This window comes from Sus scrofa, chromosome 9, assembly GCF_000003025.6.
Source record: "Sus scrofa isolate TJ Tabasco breed Duroc chromosome 9, Sscrofa11.1, whole genome shotgun sequence".
Lineage (NCBI taxonomy): Eukaryota > Metazoa > Chordata > Mammalia > Artiodactyla > Suidae > Sus > Sus scrofa.
The window spans coordinates 10,801,926-10,818,699 of NC_010451.4; the positions used below are offsets into that span (position 1 = coordinate 10,801,926).

Sequence of the window (16,774 nt, forward strand, 5' to 3'; positions counted from 1 at the left end):
AGGAGGGAAGGCCGACGACGGGCTTCCTGCTGGAAGCCGCCACCTTCTCAGGGGGGTGGGGCTCGCGGAGGGTGAGGGGACAGAGGTGTGGCAGGGGACATGCCAGGGGCTGAGGGGCCAAGGTCCAGGGTGGTGATGCCCCAGAGCCTCAGCCCCCCACCCAGTGGTCCTCAGCCTGTCCCCCCCTCAGGCAGGGGTCTGCATGAGGCCTCAGATGCCAGAAGGACCGTGGAGGAGCGGGGGGTTCAACGGACGCCATGATGCCAACTACCCACTGCGAGGAAGAGGCTGGCAGCCTGCACGGGTTCTCCAAAATCCTTTTTTAATACATTCATGTGGGTTATACAAAGAGCTGCTCCCGAGGCCTGGCTCCTGGGAGGTGACAGCAGCATCGTGTAGTGTTTTCCAAGATCAGGCCCGGGGCAGGGGGGAGCCCACACCTGGCCCCCCGGGGCCTAAGGAAGAATGTGGGGGAACGCCTGGGCTCAGGCCCCCAAACAGCACTGGAGCCACCCGCTGCCCCACAGGCCACCAGGTTCTAGCCCGGCTCTGCCGTGGACTCTCTGAGTCCTCGACCCTCTCTGGGTCTCAGTTTTCTCATCTGTGAAACGGGGCAGAGAGAGGGGCGTTTTCGTTGTCTCACCCTTGACTGAGCACCGTCATGCACCTGACCGGCCGGGCACAGGTAAGAGGGTGAAGCCAATGACACGGGAGCCTGGGCAGATCCCAGGCTTCCTTCGTCCCAGACAGCCCACGATTCCATGGGTATGAGAAGCAGGAGGTTTTATCTGGATGGGTTTTTTTTTTCCCCCCATTTTTCTAGGGTGGAAAAAAAAATCCCTGCATGAAAAGGACCAAAAGGAGAGTCTGGAACCAGTGTTATTGTGCAATGTGACAGCTGAGAGAGAAGGAAACCGCTGAAGTCCAACCTCCCCCCCCCCGCCCTCCCCAAGAGGTCCCTGAATCCACCTTCTTCCTTTGGTCACAGGATCTGCCACGGACTCGTGCAGCTCTGAGCAGATCCCATTCTCTTCCTAAGGCCCAGCTTCCCTCTCTGTGCAACGGGGAGGTTAAACTCAACGGCTCTGCTCCCCGGAGGGAGAGGAAAGGAGGGGATGGAGGGGAAGAAACGGGGGCGCCCGCCCAATCTGCGAAGGAGGGAATGAGGGAGCCTGAGGCCGAGATGGAGGAGCGGGCCGGCGGCTGCCCGTCTTCTCTCTGCCCGCCCGGGGGAGGAGCGGGTGCGTGTCCACAGCGCAGGATGCTCCTGGCTCTGTTCCGGCCACGTGGGGCCCCTTCCTGTGCACCTAACAGCCTGTGGCCCGGCCGCGGTCCAGCTCAGGCCCTGGACTCGGGCAGATGTGTGAGTCTGAACCTCAGTCCTGGCCTTTCTTGGCTGGAGGTCCGCGGAGAGAGACTTTCAGAGCCTCTTTTGCAAAACAGGATAAACTACCAACCTCAGGGAGTTGTCAAAGAGGCAGGTGCAGGCGAGGGTTTGTCACCGCTGTCAGGCACGGTGCAAAACAGAACCCGATACCGAAGGTCCTAACTCCTGGCTCACCAGCCAGGGTGGGGCTGGGATGGAACCGGGGACCTGGGCAGGGAGTAGGGGGCTAGGGCAGTATTCGGGCCAGTGTGTGCCACGAGAGTGCCAAGGCGGGGAAGAGCCTGTCCTGGGCAGGAAACGGAACGGTCCAGCGCTGGGCCGGGCCCAGGGAGACCACCTCTTAACTGGGCCTGCTGGAGCTGTCACAGCCCGCCTAATAGCACTGGATCCGAGCCGTACTCAAGTGGCTCCAGCTCTCTTCCGGTCACAAGCTCTTTCTGTTCCAGAGAAGCTGAAAGTCATTATCAGAAGATGTGACAAACAGTCTGCTTGGAAACGTCTGAGACAAACCCTCTGGGTCTTGCAAGACCATCCGCACTCAGCCAGCTGGGGCTGCGGAGTTCTGGAGGCCTGGCTTCCACACCCCGCGTGGGCCCTGCACACTCTGCAACCCCCTCCGCGCCCAGACGGGGAGATGCTGAGGGCAGGGATGTGTCTCGTTCCCCAGCATCCCTGATGCCCAGGCCCAGGTGTGGCCCAAAGCAGATGCCTGGCAAAGATTTCTTGATCCGATGGGTCGAACGTGCACTCGGTCACTCCTGAAACTGCCCAACTTCCGGCTTCCACAGCTGGACCACATGTGTGGCCGGGAAGCAGGCTGCCTGCTGATGCAGACGGACGCGGGGATGCAGACGAGCCCCGGGCTGGGATTTGGAGACCAGGGGTCTCGGACCCTGGCTCGCTGTGCGATCACGGGTCAGTCTCCCCCCTTTCTGTGCCTCTGGCTCCCCCACTGACCTGGAAGGGTCTCCTGGCTGAGCTGGTCCGCAGTCCCCAGCCTCTCTAGGCTTTGTACTGCTGGCTGAACTTCTGCCGGCGGACACAGCAGCAGGTGGCCAGCGTGGTGAGGAGGACGGCGGCCACCAGGGCGAACGTGAGGATGATGACGAGGTTGACGTTCTTGAGCCCCCCCTTCTCACAGTCCTCGGGCCGCACGTGGCTCAGGGACACCGCCTCCTGGGAGCCGAAATGGCAGGTCAGGTCCTGGGTGGCGTCCACGTCCACACGGCCCTGGTGCAGCTGGGCCGCCAGCCAGCCGTTGCCACAGCAGCTGAGCGGATTCCCCTGCAGGTAGAGGCGCCGGAGGCTGGTCTCCAGGCCGCCCATGGCACTGCCTGGCAGGAGGCTGAAGCTGTTGTTTCTCAGGTCCAGCACCTCCAGGGACACGGCCTGCGTCCAGGCAGGCAGGCGGCTCAGGCGGTTCTCGGCCAGATTGAGCCGCTTGAGGCAGCTGAAGCAGGGCAGGTCCACCTGCAGGGTGGCCAGCCCATTGCCCTGCAGGGCCAAGACCTCCAAGGAGCCCTCCAGGCCCGCCAAGGCCCCCGTGGCCACATCCAGCCCAGGGTTGGCGGAAAGGTCCAGCTCGGTCAGCGGCGTGTGCAGGAAGGCACCTGCCCGGAGCGTCTCCACTTTATTGTCCACCAGGTTCAGGAAGCGGAGCGAGGAGATACCAGAGAAGGCCACGCAGCCCGAGGGTCCAGGCTCACCTGGCCCCCCGCAGGGGCTGATCCGGTTCCCCTGCAGGTTGAGCCTCTGCAGGCTGGCCAGGCTGGCAAAGGCGTACGGGGGCAGGTCCCACAGGGCGTTGTCCTGCAGCAGCAGCGTCCGCAGAGACCCCAGGGCCCCGGCGCCCAGCTCCAGCTTCTCCAGCGCATTGTGGCTGATGTCCAGGCGCATGAGGCAGGGCAGGGAGCCGGCCCCCCAGGCCCTGAAAGCCTGCAAGCAGTTCCGGCTGAGGTTCAGGAAGCGCAGCGAGGTCAGGTGCTCGAGAAAGCCCTCGGGGACGAGCTCGATCTCGTTGTAGCTCAAATCCAGATTCAAGAGCTGGGAGAGGGGCGGGGTGCTGGCGTTGCGGCCAGGGTTGGAGGCAGGCAAGGCTGCCCAGCCCTCGGAAGGCGCGTGGATGCCCTCGCCGCCCTGGGGCGGCCCCTCAGGCAGCCGGATGAGGTTGTTGGACACGTTCAGGTAAACGAGCCGCGGGAGGGCGGTCACGTCGGGGAAGTGGAGCAGTCTGTTCTCCCGCAGGTCGAGCCAGGCGAGCTGGTACTCGGCCGGGGGCTCGGGCGCCGTCTGAAAGGCCTCGATGCTGTTGCAGCTCAGGTCGAGGACCCGCAGCTGCTGGAGGCGGAAGTCCGAGATGCAGGTGAGGGAGTTCCTGGAGAGGTTGAGGTGCGCCAGGCGCGGCAGGGCCTCGAAGGCGCCGTCCTCAATGTCCATCAGCACGTTGCTGTGAAGGTCCAGCCACTCGAGGGCCGGCGCGCCCCGGAAGGTGTGGCGGGCCAGGCGCGTGAGGCTGTTCTCGGCCAGCGAGAGGGTCCGCAGGGCGGGCGCCTCCCCCAGCAGCTGCTCGGCCAGGCCGCTGTACAGGCTGTTCCCCGACAGGTCCAGCGCCGTCAGGTGCGGCAGGGGGCCCAGCCCCCCAGCGCCCAGCGCCATGCCCTGCGCCAGGCGGTTGTGGGCCAGGTTGAGGTGCTCCAGGTGGGGCAGGGCCTGGAACGCACCCGGCTGGAGGGAGCTGATCTCGTTGGCGCTCAGGTCCAGGCGGCGAAGCGCCACGTAGAAGCCCAGGGGCGAGGCCGGGATGCTCCGCAGCTGGTTCCCAGAGAGGTCGAGGGCCTCGATGTCCCTCGCGAGCATCGAGGGGACCTGGAGCAGCCCAAGGCCCTGGCACGAGGCCTCCTTGTCCACCTGGGGTGGGGGAGAGCAGGGAGGGCAGTGGGCATTAGTGGGTGCAGCAGGAGGTAGACTCAGCTAGGGCCCCTGGGAAGAATGCGTTGAGCCCCCAGCAGGCCTGCCTAGGCCTCTCTGCTGCCCTCCCCATCCTTGTGGTTCCTCTGCCCCAGCGCTGTGGTCACCCCATGTCCAGAGGACCCCCCACCCCCACCCCCACTCCCTGCCCCTGACTCTGGTACCCAGTCCATCAGGGAGCCGCTCAAGGAAGCTCTGAGGAGTAAAGAGACAGAGAGATGATAGAGGGAAAAATGAACTAAGAAACACTGTGCCGACATTTACCCCTTTTATAGGAAACTAAGTCATGAATCACCTAGGGTGACCCAGAGCCAGTGAGGAGCAGGGCCAAGCTGAGACCCAGGCCCCCTGGTTCCACAGCCCGAGTTCCTTCCGTGGGCCCAGTGAGTTCAATTCACCCAGCTGGTGTTCGACTAGAACCTACTTTGGGAGACATGGCTCCGAAAGGGAGAAATGTTATTTGCAAATCTTCAGGTTTGTTTGGGGTTTTGTTTTTTTTTTTTTTGGTCTTTTTTTTTCAGGGCCACAGCCGCGACATATGGAAGTTCCCAGGCTAGGGGTCTAATCAGAGCTGCAGCCGCCAGCCTACACCATAGCCACAGCCACGCCAGATCCAAGCCACGTCTGCGACCTACACCACAGCTCATGGCAAGGCTGGATCCTTAACCCACTGAGTGAGACCAGGGATCGAACCTGCATCCTCACGGAGGCTGGTCAGATTCATTTCCACTGAGCCACGATGGGAACTCCCCATTTTCAGTTGTAATGTTGGCCTTTCATCCTCAGATCTCATCCAAGCCCTCACTCCATGGGGCAGAATTCTGGGTCCCAGAGCCTGCCTTCCTCACTGAGGCTCCCCACACACAGCCTCTTTTCTGCTGCCGCTGCCCGTCCCCCCAGCCCCATGGGCGCCTCAACTTCCCGTCCAGATGGGCCCCTGGAGACGGGGTAGGGGGGCAGGGGATAGGATGACCAGGGTCCCTACCCACATTCTTTGATGACAAAACTGTGACTTTGCCGTTTGGGGCCCCTCAAATCACATCACCACTCTGGTTTCTTATCCAGAAAGCAGCGCATCCTTCCCCAGAGCCCATTCGGCATTTTACATTTATTTAGCATTTTCAGACCCTTGGTCCCACTAGATCGCAACAGCCCGCCCATTGAACCCGGCACCCCTCCCGCCCAAGAAACCCAAGCTCAGAGAGGAGAAGGGAGGTCCAGGATCACCCAGCTGGCGAGGAGCAGAGCTGGCTTTTGAACCCTCGTCTTTGAACAACAAAAGGCCCCACTCTTGTCTCTCTACCACACGTGCCTCCAGGGGCTAGAGTCCTTTCCATGCATGTGCCGTCTCCCCCTGTCTTTTCTAGTACGACCAGGAACCCCAGGCTTTCCCAGCAAAGGGTCTGCTTCCATAACCACCCGGCTGAGGCCCTCTTCTGCCCCCGCCTCTCTGTCGCCACTGACACTTTCTGCCCTACCTGCCAGCCAAATGCCTGGCAACTGCCCAGAGATGCCATTCTAACTGCGCTGCCCTTGGCTAAACCCCTTCAGGGTAAAGTCCAGGGTTCAAGGCTGTCTGTGGCTCCGGCTGACCAGTGCCCTCCCAACCCCCCAGCCCGGCCCACAGGCAGGGACTGCAGCTGCCCGCTGCCCACTGTGCCCGCCCACACCCACCTCTGGGCCTCCTCCTTGCTGTTCCCCTGCTGGTTATGTTCTTTCCAACCAGATCAGCCTGAGGAGCTCCGTGCTGAGCGCCAAGGCCTCCTCCACCCGGCAGCCTTCCCTGACTGCTGGGCTCCTCTGGGCTCTCACAGCCCCTGTGCTTCCTCTTGCACAGCTTTGGCCCCTGAACTGGCTGTCTGCTTGGGGACCTGCTAGACAGTGAGCTCGAGGCAAACAGGGACAGGTCTGACTGAGTGGATACCATGGAGCTGGCCCATAGAAAATGCTCTGAACATTTTTTTTTTTTTGGTCTTTTTTTTTTTTTTTTTTTTTTAGGGCCGCACCTGCAGCCTATGGAAGTTTCCAGGCTAGGGGTCAAATTGGAGCTGCAGCTGCGGGCCTACAGCACAGCCACAGCCACACCAGATCCGAGCCGTATCTGCGACCTATACCTCAGCTCATGGCAACGCCAGATCCTTAACCCACTGAGCGAGGTCAGGGACCCAACCCGCGTCCTCATGGATGCTAGTCAGGTTGGTGACCGCTGAGCCACGATGGGAGCTCCACTCTGTACTTTTTGTTTTTTCGGCATGTTTTCCTAATGAATGAAGAGGCTCAGACATGGGCTTGTAAAGATCTAAGGGACTGACCCTCACTTTTCCCAAAGGAAAGGAAAGACATGACCCATCTAATCAGACTAGAGTCAAAGACCAACCGTCAGCACAAAAAGGGTCCAGCCCACCCACTTCCCAGGTCGGGAGACAGAGCCTGGAGATGGCGGGGTCCTGTGCGAGGTCACAGTGACTCAGCGGCTGAGGCCACAGGACAGGAACACCAGCCTGGGTGTTCCCTGCCTGGCCCAGCTCCGGGCTTCCTCCCGGGGCCCCGAGGTGAGAAGCGGGGAGGAACGGGCTGCCCTCCATCAGGCAGGTGTGATTCTTCCAACTCCATGCTGCCTAGTGACTGGCCCTACTCCGAGTCTGGGGACACCCCTGCAGTTGGACATGGCGTGCCAGGCCTGCCTGGCATCTTGCCCCCGCCTCCCTCACTACTTCCCTGCCAGCTGGGGCCACTGGGCATAGCCTCCCCATCGCTATATCCTCAGCTCCCTGGACCTTCCTGATTAAAGAGGAGACAGCAAAATTAACACAAGCACAATGACCATCACAAAGCAGGGCGCACTGGCTCTGAGCCAGGCTTGTGCCAAGGGCATGGACCCCTGGACTCATTGGATCTTCCTGAGCATCATATGCCCCACGGTATCCCCTGAGGAACTTGAGGATCGAGGGGGTGGCCATCTCAGATCAGCTCGGATGGTCAGAGGCTCCAAACTGCCACCGGGAATTCCTTTTCCTTTTGGTGGCAGCCGAGTTCGACCACCTGGCCCTCAGCCGGTCAAGCACCCAGACGGATTCCTTTAGCCCCAGTAACTAACACCAGCCACCATTTCCTGACTAGTTATGGTGGGTGGGGGTGCTTATCCTATAGACGAGCCCACACCCCACGGATGCTCAGTCTCCCTAGGCACCAGCCCTCGAGAGCTGAGCCAGGACACAAAGCTGGCCAAGCCCAGGGCCTAAGTCTTGCTTTCTGCCCAGTGCTCTGACCCAGAGGCCCAGAGGGGGCGCTGCTGGGAGGCTGGGTTGCACGAGGCTGCCCAGGTCTCCGGTCCAGTTTGGAAAGGCACCTGAAGGCCAAGGCAGTTCCCGGAACCCCACCTGTAGGGCACCCAAGGCACCCTGAGCTCCGAGCCCCCAGCATGAGGGAGGCCCTCGACCTCTCTGAGCCTGTCACCCCAAGCGGAACATAGGGCTGCAGCTGGTGACGTCTGAGGCCCTCTCTGCCTGTCAGTCTGAGTTCCGGGAATTCCAGAAGGGCGCTGAGGAACAAGAAGTGAGGCAGCGACAGCAGGACACGGCCAACCCCAGGGGAGGGCTGCCGGGCTCTGGCGATGAGTGCATCCAGAGCCTCCACCCTGTGTCATGAGCTTCCAGTCCCAGGTCCATGAGGGCTGTTGGAGGGCCTGTCCCTGCCCCAGTCTGAGCTCTAGACCCGACCTCAGTGACCGCTCAGACTTCCAAGTGAACCCAGATGGTCCCTCTTCTCTGGACCCCACAGGGTCACAGGAATGCCAGGGCTGGTCTCCCTGCCTCCGGGCAGGAAAATGCAACTAAGGGAACCAAACCTGGCCGCTGCCCTTGGGAAGCTCTTGGTCTGGTGGCTGAGACAGGCATGGACCCACTCACCAACTACCCCAAGTGCTCGATGTTGAGAGCGCGTCAGGGAGCCCAGAAAAGAGAGCAGACAGAAGCTGGGCAGCCGGGAGGGGTCGGGGGAGGCTTCCCGGAGGAGACAGTATTTGACCTGGGCGGTAACAAGTGTGAGACAGCGCAGCAGGGATGTGGCAGATGGGTCCCGGTCAAGGAGCCCAGTGAGAGGAGGGGACCTGTCCCCAGGAGGGACTCAGTACAGACATCCCCTCCCAGCTGGCCCGCCCCCAAGTTCCCCACCCATATACATACGCTTCATCACCTAGCTGGACCCACAGCCCTATGGGGCAGCTTGAGGGACCAGAGTCCAAAATCAGCCCTAGCTGAGTGACCCTGGACGAGTTACCCAACTTCTCCAACCCTCAGCTTCTAATTCTATAAAATGGGAATAACGTCACTATGCCTGGCAGGGGTAACAGCAAACAAGGTGCTTAAACCTTTCCGTGGGTGCTCATCAAATGCAAGGTTTAAAGGCATTAAATGCCTCTGGCTGCTGGGGCTGGGGCAGTGGGATGCCCTTGAGGGGTGGGGGGAGCGCTCTGCTCTCTTACCTTCTTACAGGGCACCTTGTCTCGGTGTTGGGAGCTAGCCAGGCCCAGGGTCAGCATGGCCAGGAGCAGCAGGATCTGGTGGCTCATGGCTCTGCATGGAGAGGAAGAAAGGCGAACGCCGGTAAGACCGCAGGCTCCTTCGGGCCCCCGCCGCTCCATCCTGCCGGTGCTCCGGGAGCCCTAGGCCACAGCCGGACTGAAGGTGCCGCAAAGGGGTGGGAAGTGGGCCTGCAGCTGACCACAGAGGGCCTCCAATGTCGGCCAGGGAGCTAGGCCATCACCCTGGACTTTAAGCAGTGGGTGATATGGTCAGATTTGGGCTTCAAAAGACCCCACGTGGCAGAAGACAGCCTGGAGGGGATGAGCAGGAGGCAGAGGGACCCTCAGGGCTGCCCTGGGCCAAGCTCCTGGCGGGGGCGGTGGGGGGGGAGGGCGAGAGCTGCGCTTCTGGCTCCATTTCCACCCAGGCTACTCGCAGGTGCCCCCAGCCGAGCTCTTCAAGCCCCAGACAGAATTCCTCAATCCCCCCACCCGCAGACTTTTTCTTTGGCCCATTTTCTTTTGATTTTCTGACTCGCGAGTCCCTGCTATTGTTTGAAGGCCAGGCCGAAGCCTTGACAGGAAGCCCCGCCAGGAGGCCTGCCCTGCCCCCAGCACCGTGGCCGTGGCCGTGGACTTCCCCAGGAACAGGCTGCCAGACCTTAACTTTCACTGACACCGCCGGCTGCTCAGTGGGACACCCAGGCCTGCTGGGCCAGCCCTTCTCTCTGATGAACAGCTCGGGGGGGAGGTTGAGGGGCCCACAGGGGCCTCAGCAGGCTCACCTCCCGCTTCTGCCAGGGACTCCCTCACTGAGAATCTGGGCCAGGTGCTAGGAATACACAGCTCAGTCCATCAATTTCATTCATTCATTCATTCATTCATTCACATGTTTACTGAACACCTCCTCATGTCCAGCTCTGCACTGGGAATTGAGGACACAAACAAAGGCACACAAGTGACCATAATACATACAAAACATTAACAAGGAGAGACACATAAGCTGTCCGAGAGCCCTGGACTCAACCGCCCACACCAGATGGCTTCCTCTTCTCCTCCACTTAACCAGCTGTGTGACTTTGGACAAGTGTCTTCACCTCTCTGAGCCTCGGTGACCTCTTCTGAGGTTCAGGCCCACCTCGCCAAGTTCTGTTAAAGATCAAATGAGACATACTCTATGCAAGGGTCACTTCCAGAGCCCTCACTAAGCACCAGGCCCTCTTCTAGACTCTTCACATGTACGAATTCATGGCATCCTTACACTAATTCAATGACTTGGGTCCGTGGGTATCCTTCCCAGTGTGCAGAGAGGAGAACTGAGGCTCAGAGAACTTAAGCAACACGCCCAAAGTCACACAGCGAACCAAGGGCAGGCCCAGGAAGTCTGGCTCCCGGGTCTGTGCCCTCAACCTCTACTCTCTAAGGCCTCCTGCAGGTGTTCGATGAAGAAGTACTGAATTGTGTCTCCGAGGGACGCTTGAGAAGAAGAGGCGTTTAGAGACTCTTTAAGGGCTGAGTCTTCTCTGTTAGAACCACAAGCATTCTTGCTATGAATTTTACCTGAAGGCGGGTGCTCTGAGGTCCTTTCTTGCTCAAATAGGCAAAGGCCCCGGTGGTGACTTTGAAGCCCTGAGCGCCGCCTGGAATTGCTGTTCTGCTGTTTAAAAGGCAGAACATCTCTGAACACCATTGTGCTCAGAATTGAGTGGAAACCCCTCTGCCGGGCCTTTGAGACCCTTGGGGAGTTGGCCCCGCCCAGCCAGCTCGGCGCTCCAGCTTCATTTCTCACTGTGCCCTCTCCCGCTCTGGGTCCTGGAAGCCGCCTATTTCCTTCAGCTCTCTGAGCACCTCTTCATTGCCCCAGACCTTCACTTCCTCCCCTCTCTTGTGCGCAATCTCTCCTCATCCTTTGGGTCTTAACTTGGACGTCACCTCCTCCAAGAAGCCTTCTTGAGTTCGCCACGTCCGGGCCACGTTTTGGCCCCTCCTCCAGCACTGAGCCCTCTGTGGCTCCCGGAGCCCACCCCCAGCCCCCAACATGGGAAGTGCCCCCAGGCAGAGGGGCCTCTCTCTGCTCTGGGACCCATCTCACACGCTCCCTCCAGTGGGCAGGCTGGGGAAGGTATGAGAAGTGACACAAGGCATCACTGGGGTGACACGGCGACCTGGCGAGAATGGTTGTTCTGAGGTCCCCTTCCTGTCACACTCCTTCCCGGCTCTGTCTGCTCTCCTTAAAAAGTATTCCGCGGCTCTGCCTCCCTCCCCCATCACTGCCGCAGACTGAGCATCTCCAGGACCCTGGGCCTTGACCCCAGCAGCACCCTGTTTCCAGCCCGACCTCTTTCAGTCTGTCCCACCCAAAGCAGCTGGAGCGATGCCTTAAGTCATGTCTCAGATCACGAAGCTCACTGCTTGAAAACCTCCCACAAAATCCAGGCTCTCCACAGTCTCCTCTCTCCCGTCTACCCTCTGCCCTTCTCTCACCCACTTCTGGCTTTCACGCCATTCCTCAAACCCAGCAAGTGCATTCCTGCCTCAGGGCCTTTGCCCTTGCTGCTGCCTCCACCTGGAAGGCGCTTCCCAGATCTGCACACGGCTCACTGTTTTCCTCGCGTGGATCATTTCCACTTACTTCTTATTCTATGAGATCAGGGGTCTGGGAGGCGGGGCTCACTAAAGATCTATGGGACAATTAGCAAAGCCAGGGTTAGGTGTGCACGGCAAAGGGCGGAGTGGGAAGTGCAAAGTGCAAGAAACGAACAAGGAAGGACCTGGAGCAGTTCGGAACTTGAGGGCATCGCTGCCCAAAGGGGCCCTCCTTTTCCCCTCCTCTGCCTAATTCCACCCTAGCCCCAAGGCGGGCATCTGAGCATCCAGGAGGGACCCTCCCTGCAGCAGGTGGAACTCCGCCCTGCCATCTGACAGAGAGAGAAGGCCCGTGGCTGCGGGCACCCTTCATCAGCACCCAAGACACAGTGCCTAGAATCTGAAGGCTCAGAGGGAGGACTGGGGTCCCTGAGACCCAGGCTCCCATCCAGCCTCTACTGCTCACCAGCCCTGCTCCCTGGGCCAAGTCCCTTCACGTTTCAGTGCCTCAGTGTCCCATCTGCAGGGCAAGGAGCCTGGTTCCTGTTTTGCCACCTTTTGCTGCCAATGGTTGTGATAATCAAGCCGAGAATGGCTGTGAACATGCCCTGGACATATATTGTGTCTCCCAGCGGGGACAAACCCTTGGGCTGAGCCGCCCAGACAAGGAGAGAAAGGCTGAAGGGGAGACCCCAAGCCTGAAGACAAGTGGCCCAGAAGAGAGGAGGCAGGGGACATCCTAGAAGCCTGAACTTCAAGAGAGAGAGAGAGAGAGAGAGACACGAGGGGGAGAAATGGGGTGGGGGCGATGCCTAATACCACACTAAGCCCACTCCTACTGTTTAAGGACGTTAGACACTCCTCTAAGCACGTGACCCGTATCATTTCATTTCACTCTCACAACTCCAATGAAGTAGTTACTACAATTTCCATTTTACAGATGAGAACACTGAGGCTCAGGAAGGCGAAGTGACTTACCCCACAGTTACCCAGCTCATAAGCCTGATGGGATTCAGCCCAGGCCTACATGGCCCCAAGGCTGTGTTTTCTCCAGCCCAGGCTGAGCTGCCTGCCCCAACAGTATCTGCCCATGAGGAAAACCAGGCTCGGAGAGGTGACTTACCCAAAGTCACACAGGCAGGAAATGGCAGAATCGGGAGTAGAATCCAGTCTGTCTGCCTCCAGAGCAAATGGTTCCACAACACCAGGCCCAGATCTCACTCCCCAACCCCCTCTAATGATCCTCTAACCTCAACACACACACACACACACACACACACACACACAGGCTCACGGGGCTGGGCTCTGGGACACGCCTCTCCCACCTCTCAGCTCCGATCACCGGCAGAGTGGGGTCCTGGGAGAGCTGCTGCTGCCGGTCCCACCAGGCAGTGAATCACTAAGGGCAAGGCCCATTCTGGAGACATGTGCAACCCACGGGGGAATTAGACCTTAACCCAAAGGAATGTGGCTGTGATGGCGGAATTTCAGGCAGCTGAGGGTGGGGGCGGGGGTCCCTCACATCCTACCACCCAGGAAGACGGCTGGCTGCGGAGCCCCTTGGAGAGAGGTGGGTGCCCCGCCCCCCCCACCGCCCCCCACATCCCAGAGACAGGCAGGCTATCTGGTGCGGTGGAATGGGAAGACCACGTCCGGCCAGGGTCAGAGGGTGGGCCGAGGCCGGGATGCGAACCCTGAACCTCCCCGGACTCGCCGTGTGTTCCCTGGGCAAGGGCCGGCCTTTCTGCAGTTGTTTTCCCATCTGTCAAATGGGACCGCCAGCCTCGTCGTCCTTCGCGGGACAGATCTGCTGAGCTAGGAGCCTCGGAGACGTCAGGGGCCGAGGGAGGTTCAACCCTGGCTCCACGCGCGACGCAGGGGACCGCGATAGGAGGGGCCTGTTGGGGATCAGCGTCTGGGTGGACTTGCCCCAGCTCTGCTCCGCGCCCTGGGCTCCTGAGGGGCGCGGGACCGCGGGTTCCCCGAGGGCCAGCCTCGCCCGCCGGGCGGCTCCTACCTGGCTCAGCGCGGCCGCCGCTCCTCTCCCGGGCAGCCCCGGCACATTTTGCGCGAACCCGCCCGCCCCCCGCCCCCCGGCTCCACCCCGCGCCAGACCCCGGGGTCACGGCCCGAGGAGGTGCACAGCCAGTCCACCGCCCCACGGGAGCCCGACCCGCGAGGGGGCGGCTCGGGCTCCAATTTAAATAGCTCTCCCGCCGACCCGCCCCACCACGCCCCCCCTCGGGCCAGCCGCGGGGTCCTAGCGCCCGCCCGGCGCGCCCCCGTGACTCGGTTTATCCGGACCCCGCCAGCGGGAGAAGCATTTTCCAGAAGCTGAAACCCGGCCGGGGAGGGGGCGGGATCCGAGGGCGGGGAGGGAGAGGGGTCGCTGAGGAAGCGCAGACCGAGAGAGGCCGAGCCCGGCCACCACCGCACGTGCAGGTCGGGGCCCCGCGGGGTCCGGGGGGCGGGTGGCTCTGGGAGCCGCAGGTCCGCAGAGGAAATCCGCCCTGGCCCCGATTTCCCCCGGCCCGGTAGGCGCCGCCGCACTGAGGGGGGAGCACACAGGAGAGGTGCCGGCAGCGCCGAAGGCGGAAGGAAATGACCTTTCACTGGCCCTGGGGTGGCCGCAGAGGGGGTTCCCCACACCGCAGCCACCCCACCCCACCCCGCCCCGGGAGATCCAGGCCCGTCACTTCTCCTCTCTGGATGGTGCTCTAGGGCCTAGACCCGTCCTCCTCCTCCCCGTCTCCCGGTTCTGTGAAAAGGTGTCACCAAAGTCCCCAGAATCCAGATGGAGAAACAGGCCAGGGAGGGGCATGGCGAGGATAAATAAAAACCAGTGCCAGGGTCTGGGGAAACTGAGTCCAGCGAGGTTAAATGGCTTATGCGAAGTCACACGGATTCTAAGAGACAGGGATTTCAACCCAGTCTGTCCCCAAAGCTAAGGCCAGGCCAAAGTGGGGGCCCTTTTCCAGGCACCATCTTTCTCAGGTTGGCTCAGAGCGCTGTGCAAAAGCAGCCCCGGTGGCATCATTCTTTTACACCAGAAGCTGAGGGTCATCTTCCCCAAAGCCACCCCCTCTCCTACAGGCCATGGCCCTACCAAATCTAGCTACCGTGCCCTGCTGGGTGGGGCCCCCTGGTAGGGGTGCCTAGGGGCGGAGGGGCACAGCTGTCCTCCAGTCCTCCAGACCTAGTTCCGAGGGCAGAAGAGAAATTGTCTTCCTCGATGTCTCGCTTCCCTGATGGTCACAGCCCTGAGGGTGGCACAGGTGCCCCACTTTACAGTTGGGAAGTTGGCCACCCAAAGCCTTGTGGTAAATCGGGGTGAAGCTGGACTTAGAAACTGAGGTCCCTGAACTCTAGATGGCAGCTGCCTTTCGTTGTCGCCCCCCGCCCCAATCTGGCTTAATGTGGAGGACAAGCCTGGGAAGATGGGCACAGCCCAGAGCAGGGCATCTGTGATAGCTGGGAGGGGCCTGAGCTGCAATGAGGGCCAGGGTAGGAAAGGTTGCAGGACCTGGGAAGGGTGCACCCCCCCAACCCACAGGTTCTAGATCTAGAACTTCAGATCTAGGCTGAGGGAGGGCCCCTCTGGCCTTTGCAACCCTCTCTCTGGGCTTTAGTGCTCATCTGGTCAAAGGAAACCTCAGTTTCCCCATCTGTAAAGTGGGTAAGATGGTAGCTTCTTCCCTGGTACTAAGAATAGTCCCAGAACTAAGAATAACGGACCTCTCGCTGTCTTTATTGCAGCGAGATTCCTCTGCCACACCCTGGAGGCTTCCTTTTCCAGATCCTTGTCCAAGGGAAGCACTTCGTGGTAGTCCTGCAGCGCGGGCAGAGCATGGCTGAGTTGGAGTCGACAATTCCCGGCCTCTCGGGACCAACCCACCCCCTGCCCCCCAGCCCATCAGCGCCACCTCACTCTCTTCTGAGCTGCTGCCAAGCAGAAACCGCTGGGCTGGTGCAGAGCTTTGGCTGGGGTAGGGCGGGGCAGGGGCTCTGGCGGGCTGGGGGTTGGGGGAGCAACCGCCTCCCCGCACCGCCCCCCCCAGCCTGTGGTTGTGGTTAGTCAGTTCACAGAGGTCCACCTCACTCAGTGCCTGGATGGGGCACCCCAAGAGTTGGAGACAGATGGGCAACCAAGCGTACCTACCCGCTGCAGATGCCTCTTGGGACTGGGGGCTGAAAGCGGGAACCCCACGTGCTCAGCGCCCCTTCCTTCATCTCTTCGCTTCTTCAGCAGTCAGGTTGCTGTGTGACTTTCAGCAGGTTGCTTGATCTTTCTGACCTCGGTTTGCAGATCTGCAACGTGAAACTCATAATAGTACCTGCTTCCCAGCTTGCTGGGGAGGCGAAATGCAGCAGCGAGCATAATAAATACCTCGTCCGGGGCCTGGCCTGTGGTCCTTGCTCAGGGAACCGGGTTTTCCTTCCCTGGCAGCTTTCAGAATAAAAGCATCCAGGACCTACCCTTGTGGTGCTCCCAGACCAGATGGGAGGCAGACAAGAACATAGGATGATGGAGTCCAGAGGCTTCAAAGACCAAGTCCAGGCATCAGAACCTGATCTGAAGAGGGAACCGAGCAGGGTGAGATTTGCCTGGTGGCCCTGCGGAGGGTAGCTTTCTTTTAAAGGCCACCAAGGCCTGCTTTCCATCCAATGTTGCTTAGCTCCTGCTCGCACCCATCAGGGAGGGGGCATTCTCCTGGACAGCCAGCAATGGGCAGCTCATCTTCCCTGTGTTGGTATTTTTGTGAAAATGCTTCCGCTCATTCATGCATCTGTCAGTGAAGCTAGGAGACAACTTTTCCTGTGTCTTGAGAACCTGAGCTGAGAAAACCCTCTCAGGCACCCAGGCAGGCTCGAGGTGCCTTGGGAGGGTTTCTCAGGCCAGGATGACACCCAAGCATCTCCAGTAAGAGTGAGTGACCCAGGAAGGCAATGTTGTACACATCCTGTGTGACCTTGGACAAGTCACTAAACCTCTCTGAGCCTTGCTGTCCTTATCGAACTGTAGAAAAGAGTGGGAAGGATCATGGCCCCCTGGACACCACCTCGGGTTCCACTGCTCTTTGCTGAACACCTACTGGGGGCCAATCCTTCATCTCATAAGGTAAATCAGGATAAAGATAGCCCCAGACAGCCTCAGATGCCTTTAGTCTCAATTACTGACTAGGAAACTGAGGCTCAGAGAGGTTAAGTAACCAGCCCGAGTCACACAGCTTTGGAGCCAGGAATTGAACCTGGGTCTCCGGGACTCCCAGGCCAGATCTCAGTGCAAGGATGTGGCTCCCCTCCCTCCCTGC

General features: G+C 60.3%; 1 protein-coding gene across 5 annotated transcripts; it reads right to left on the reverse strand.

Moving 5' to 3' along the window:
- LRRC32 (leucine rich repeat containing 32) lies at positions 303–13,967 on the reverse strand. Of its 5 annotated transcripts, none has more exons than XM_003129671.4 (3): positions 13,480–13,967; positions 8,838–8,928; positions 303–4,294 (listed from the first exon to the last, which is right to left on the reverse strand). In XM_003129671.4, the coding sequence occupies exons 2-3, from the start codon at positions 8,922–8,924 to the stop codon at positions 2,390–2,392; spliced, it is 1,992 nt and encodes a 663-aa protein (XP_003129719.1). In that variant the 5' UTR covers positions 8,925–8,928; positions 13,480–13,967; the 3' UTR covers positions 303–2,389. The 5 variants fall into 5 exon arrangements, with proteins under 5 accessions (XP_003129719.1, XP_013834615.1, XP_013834617.1 ...); XM_013979161.2 differs by lacking the exon at positions 13,480–13,967 and adding an exon at positions 12,586–12,753; XM_013979163.2 differs by lacking the exon at positions 13,480–13,967 and adding an exon at positions 10,437–12,562.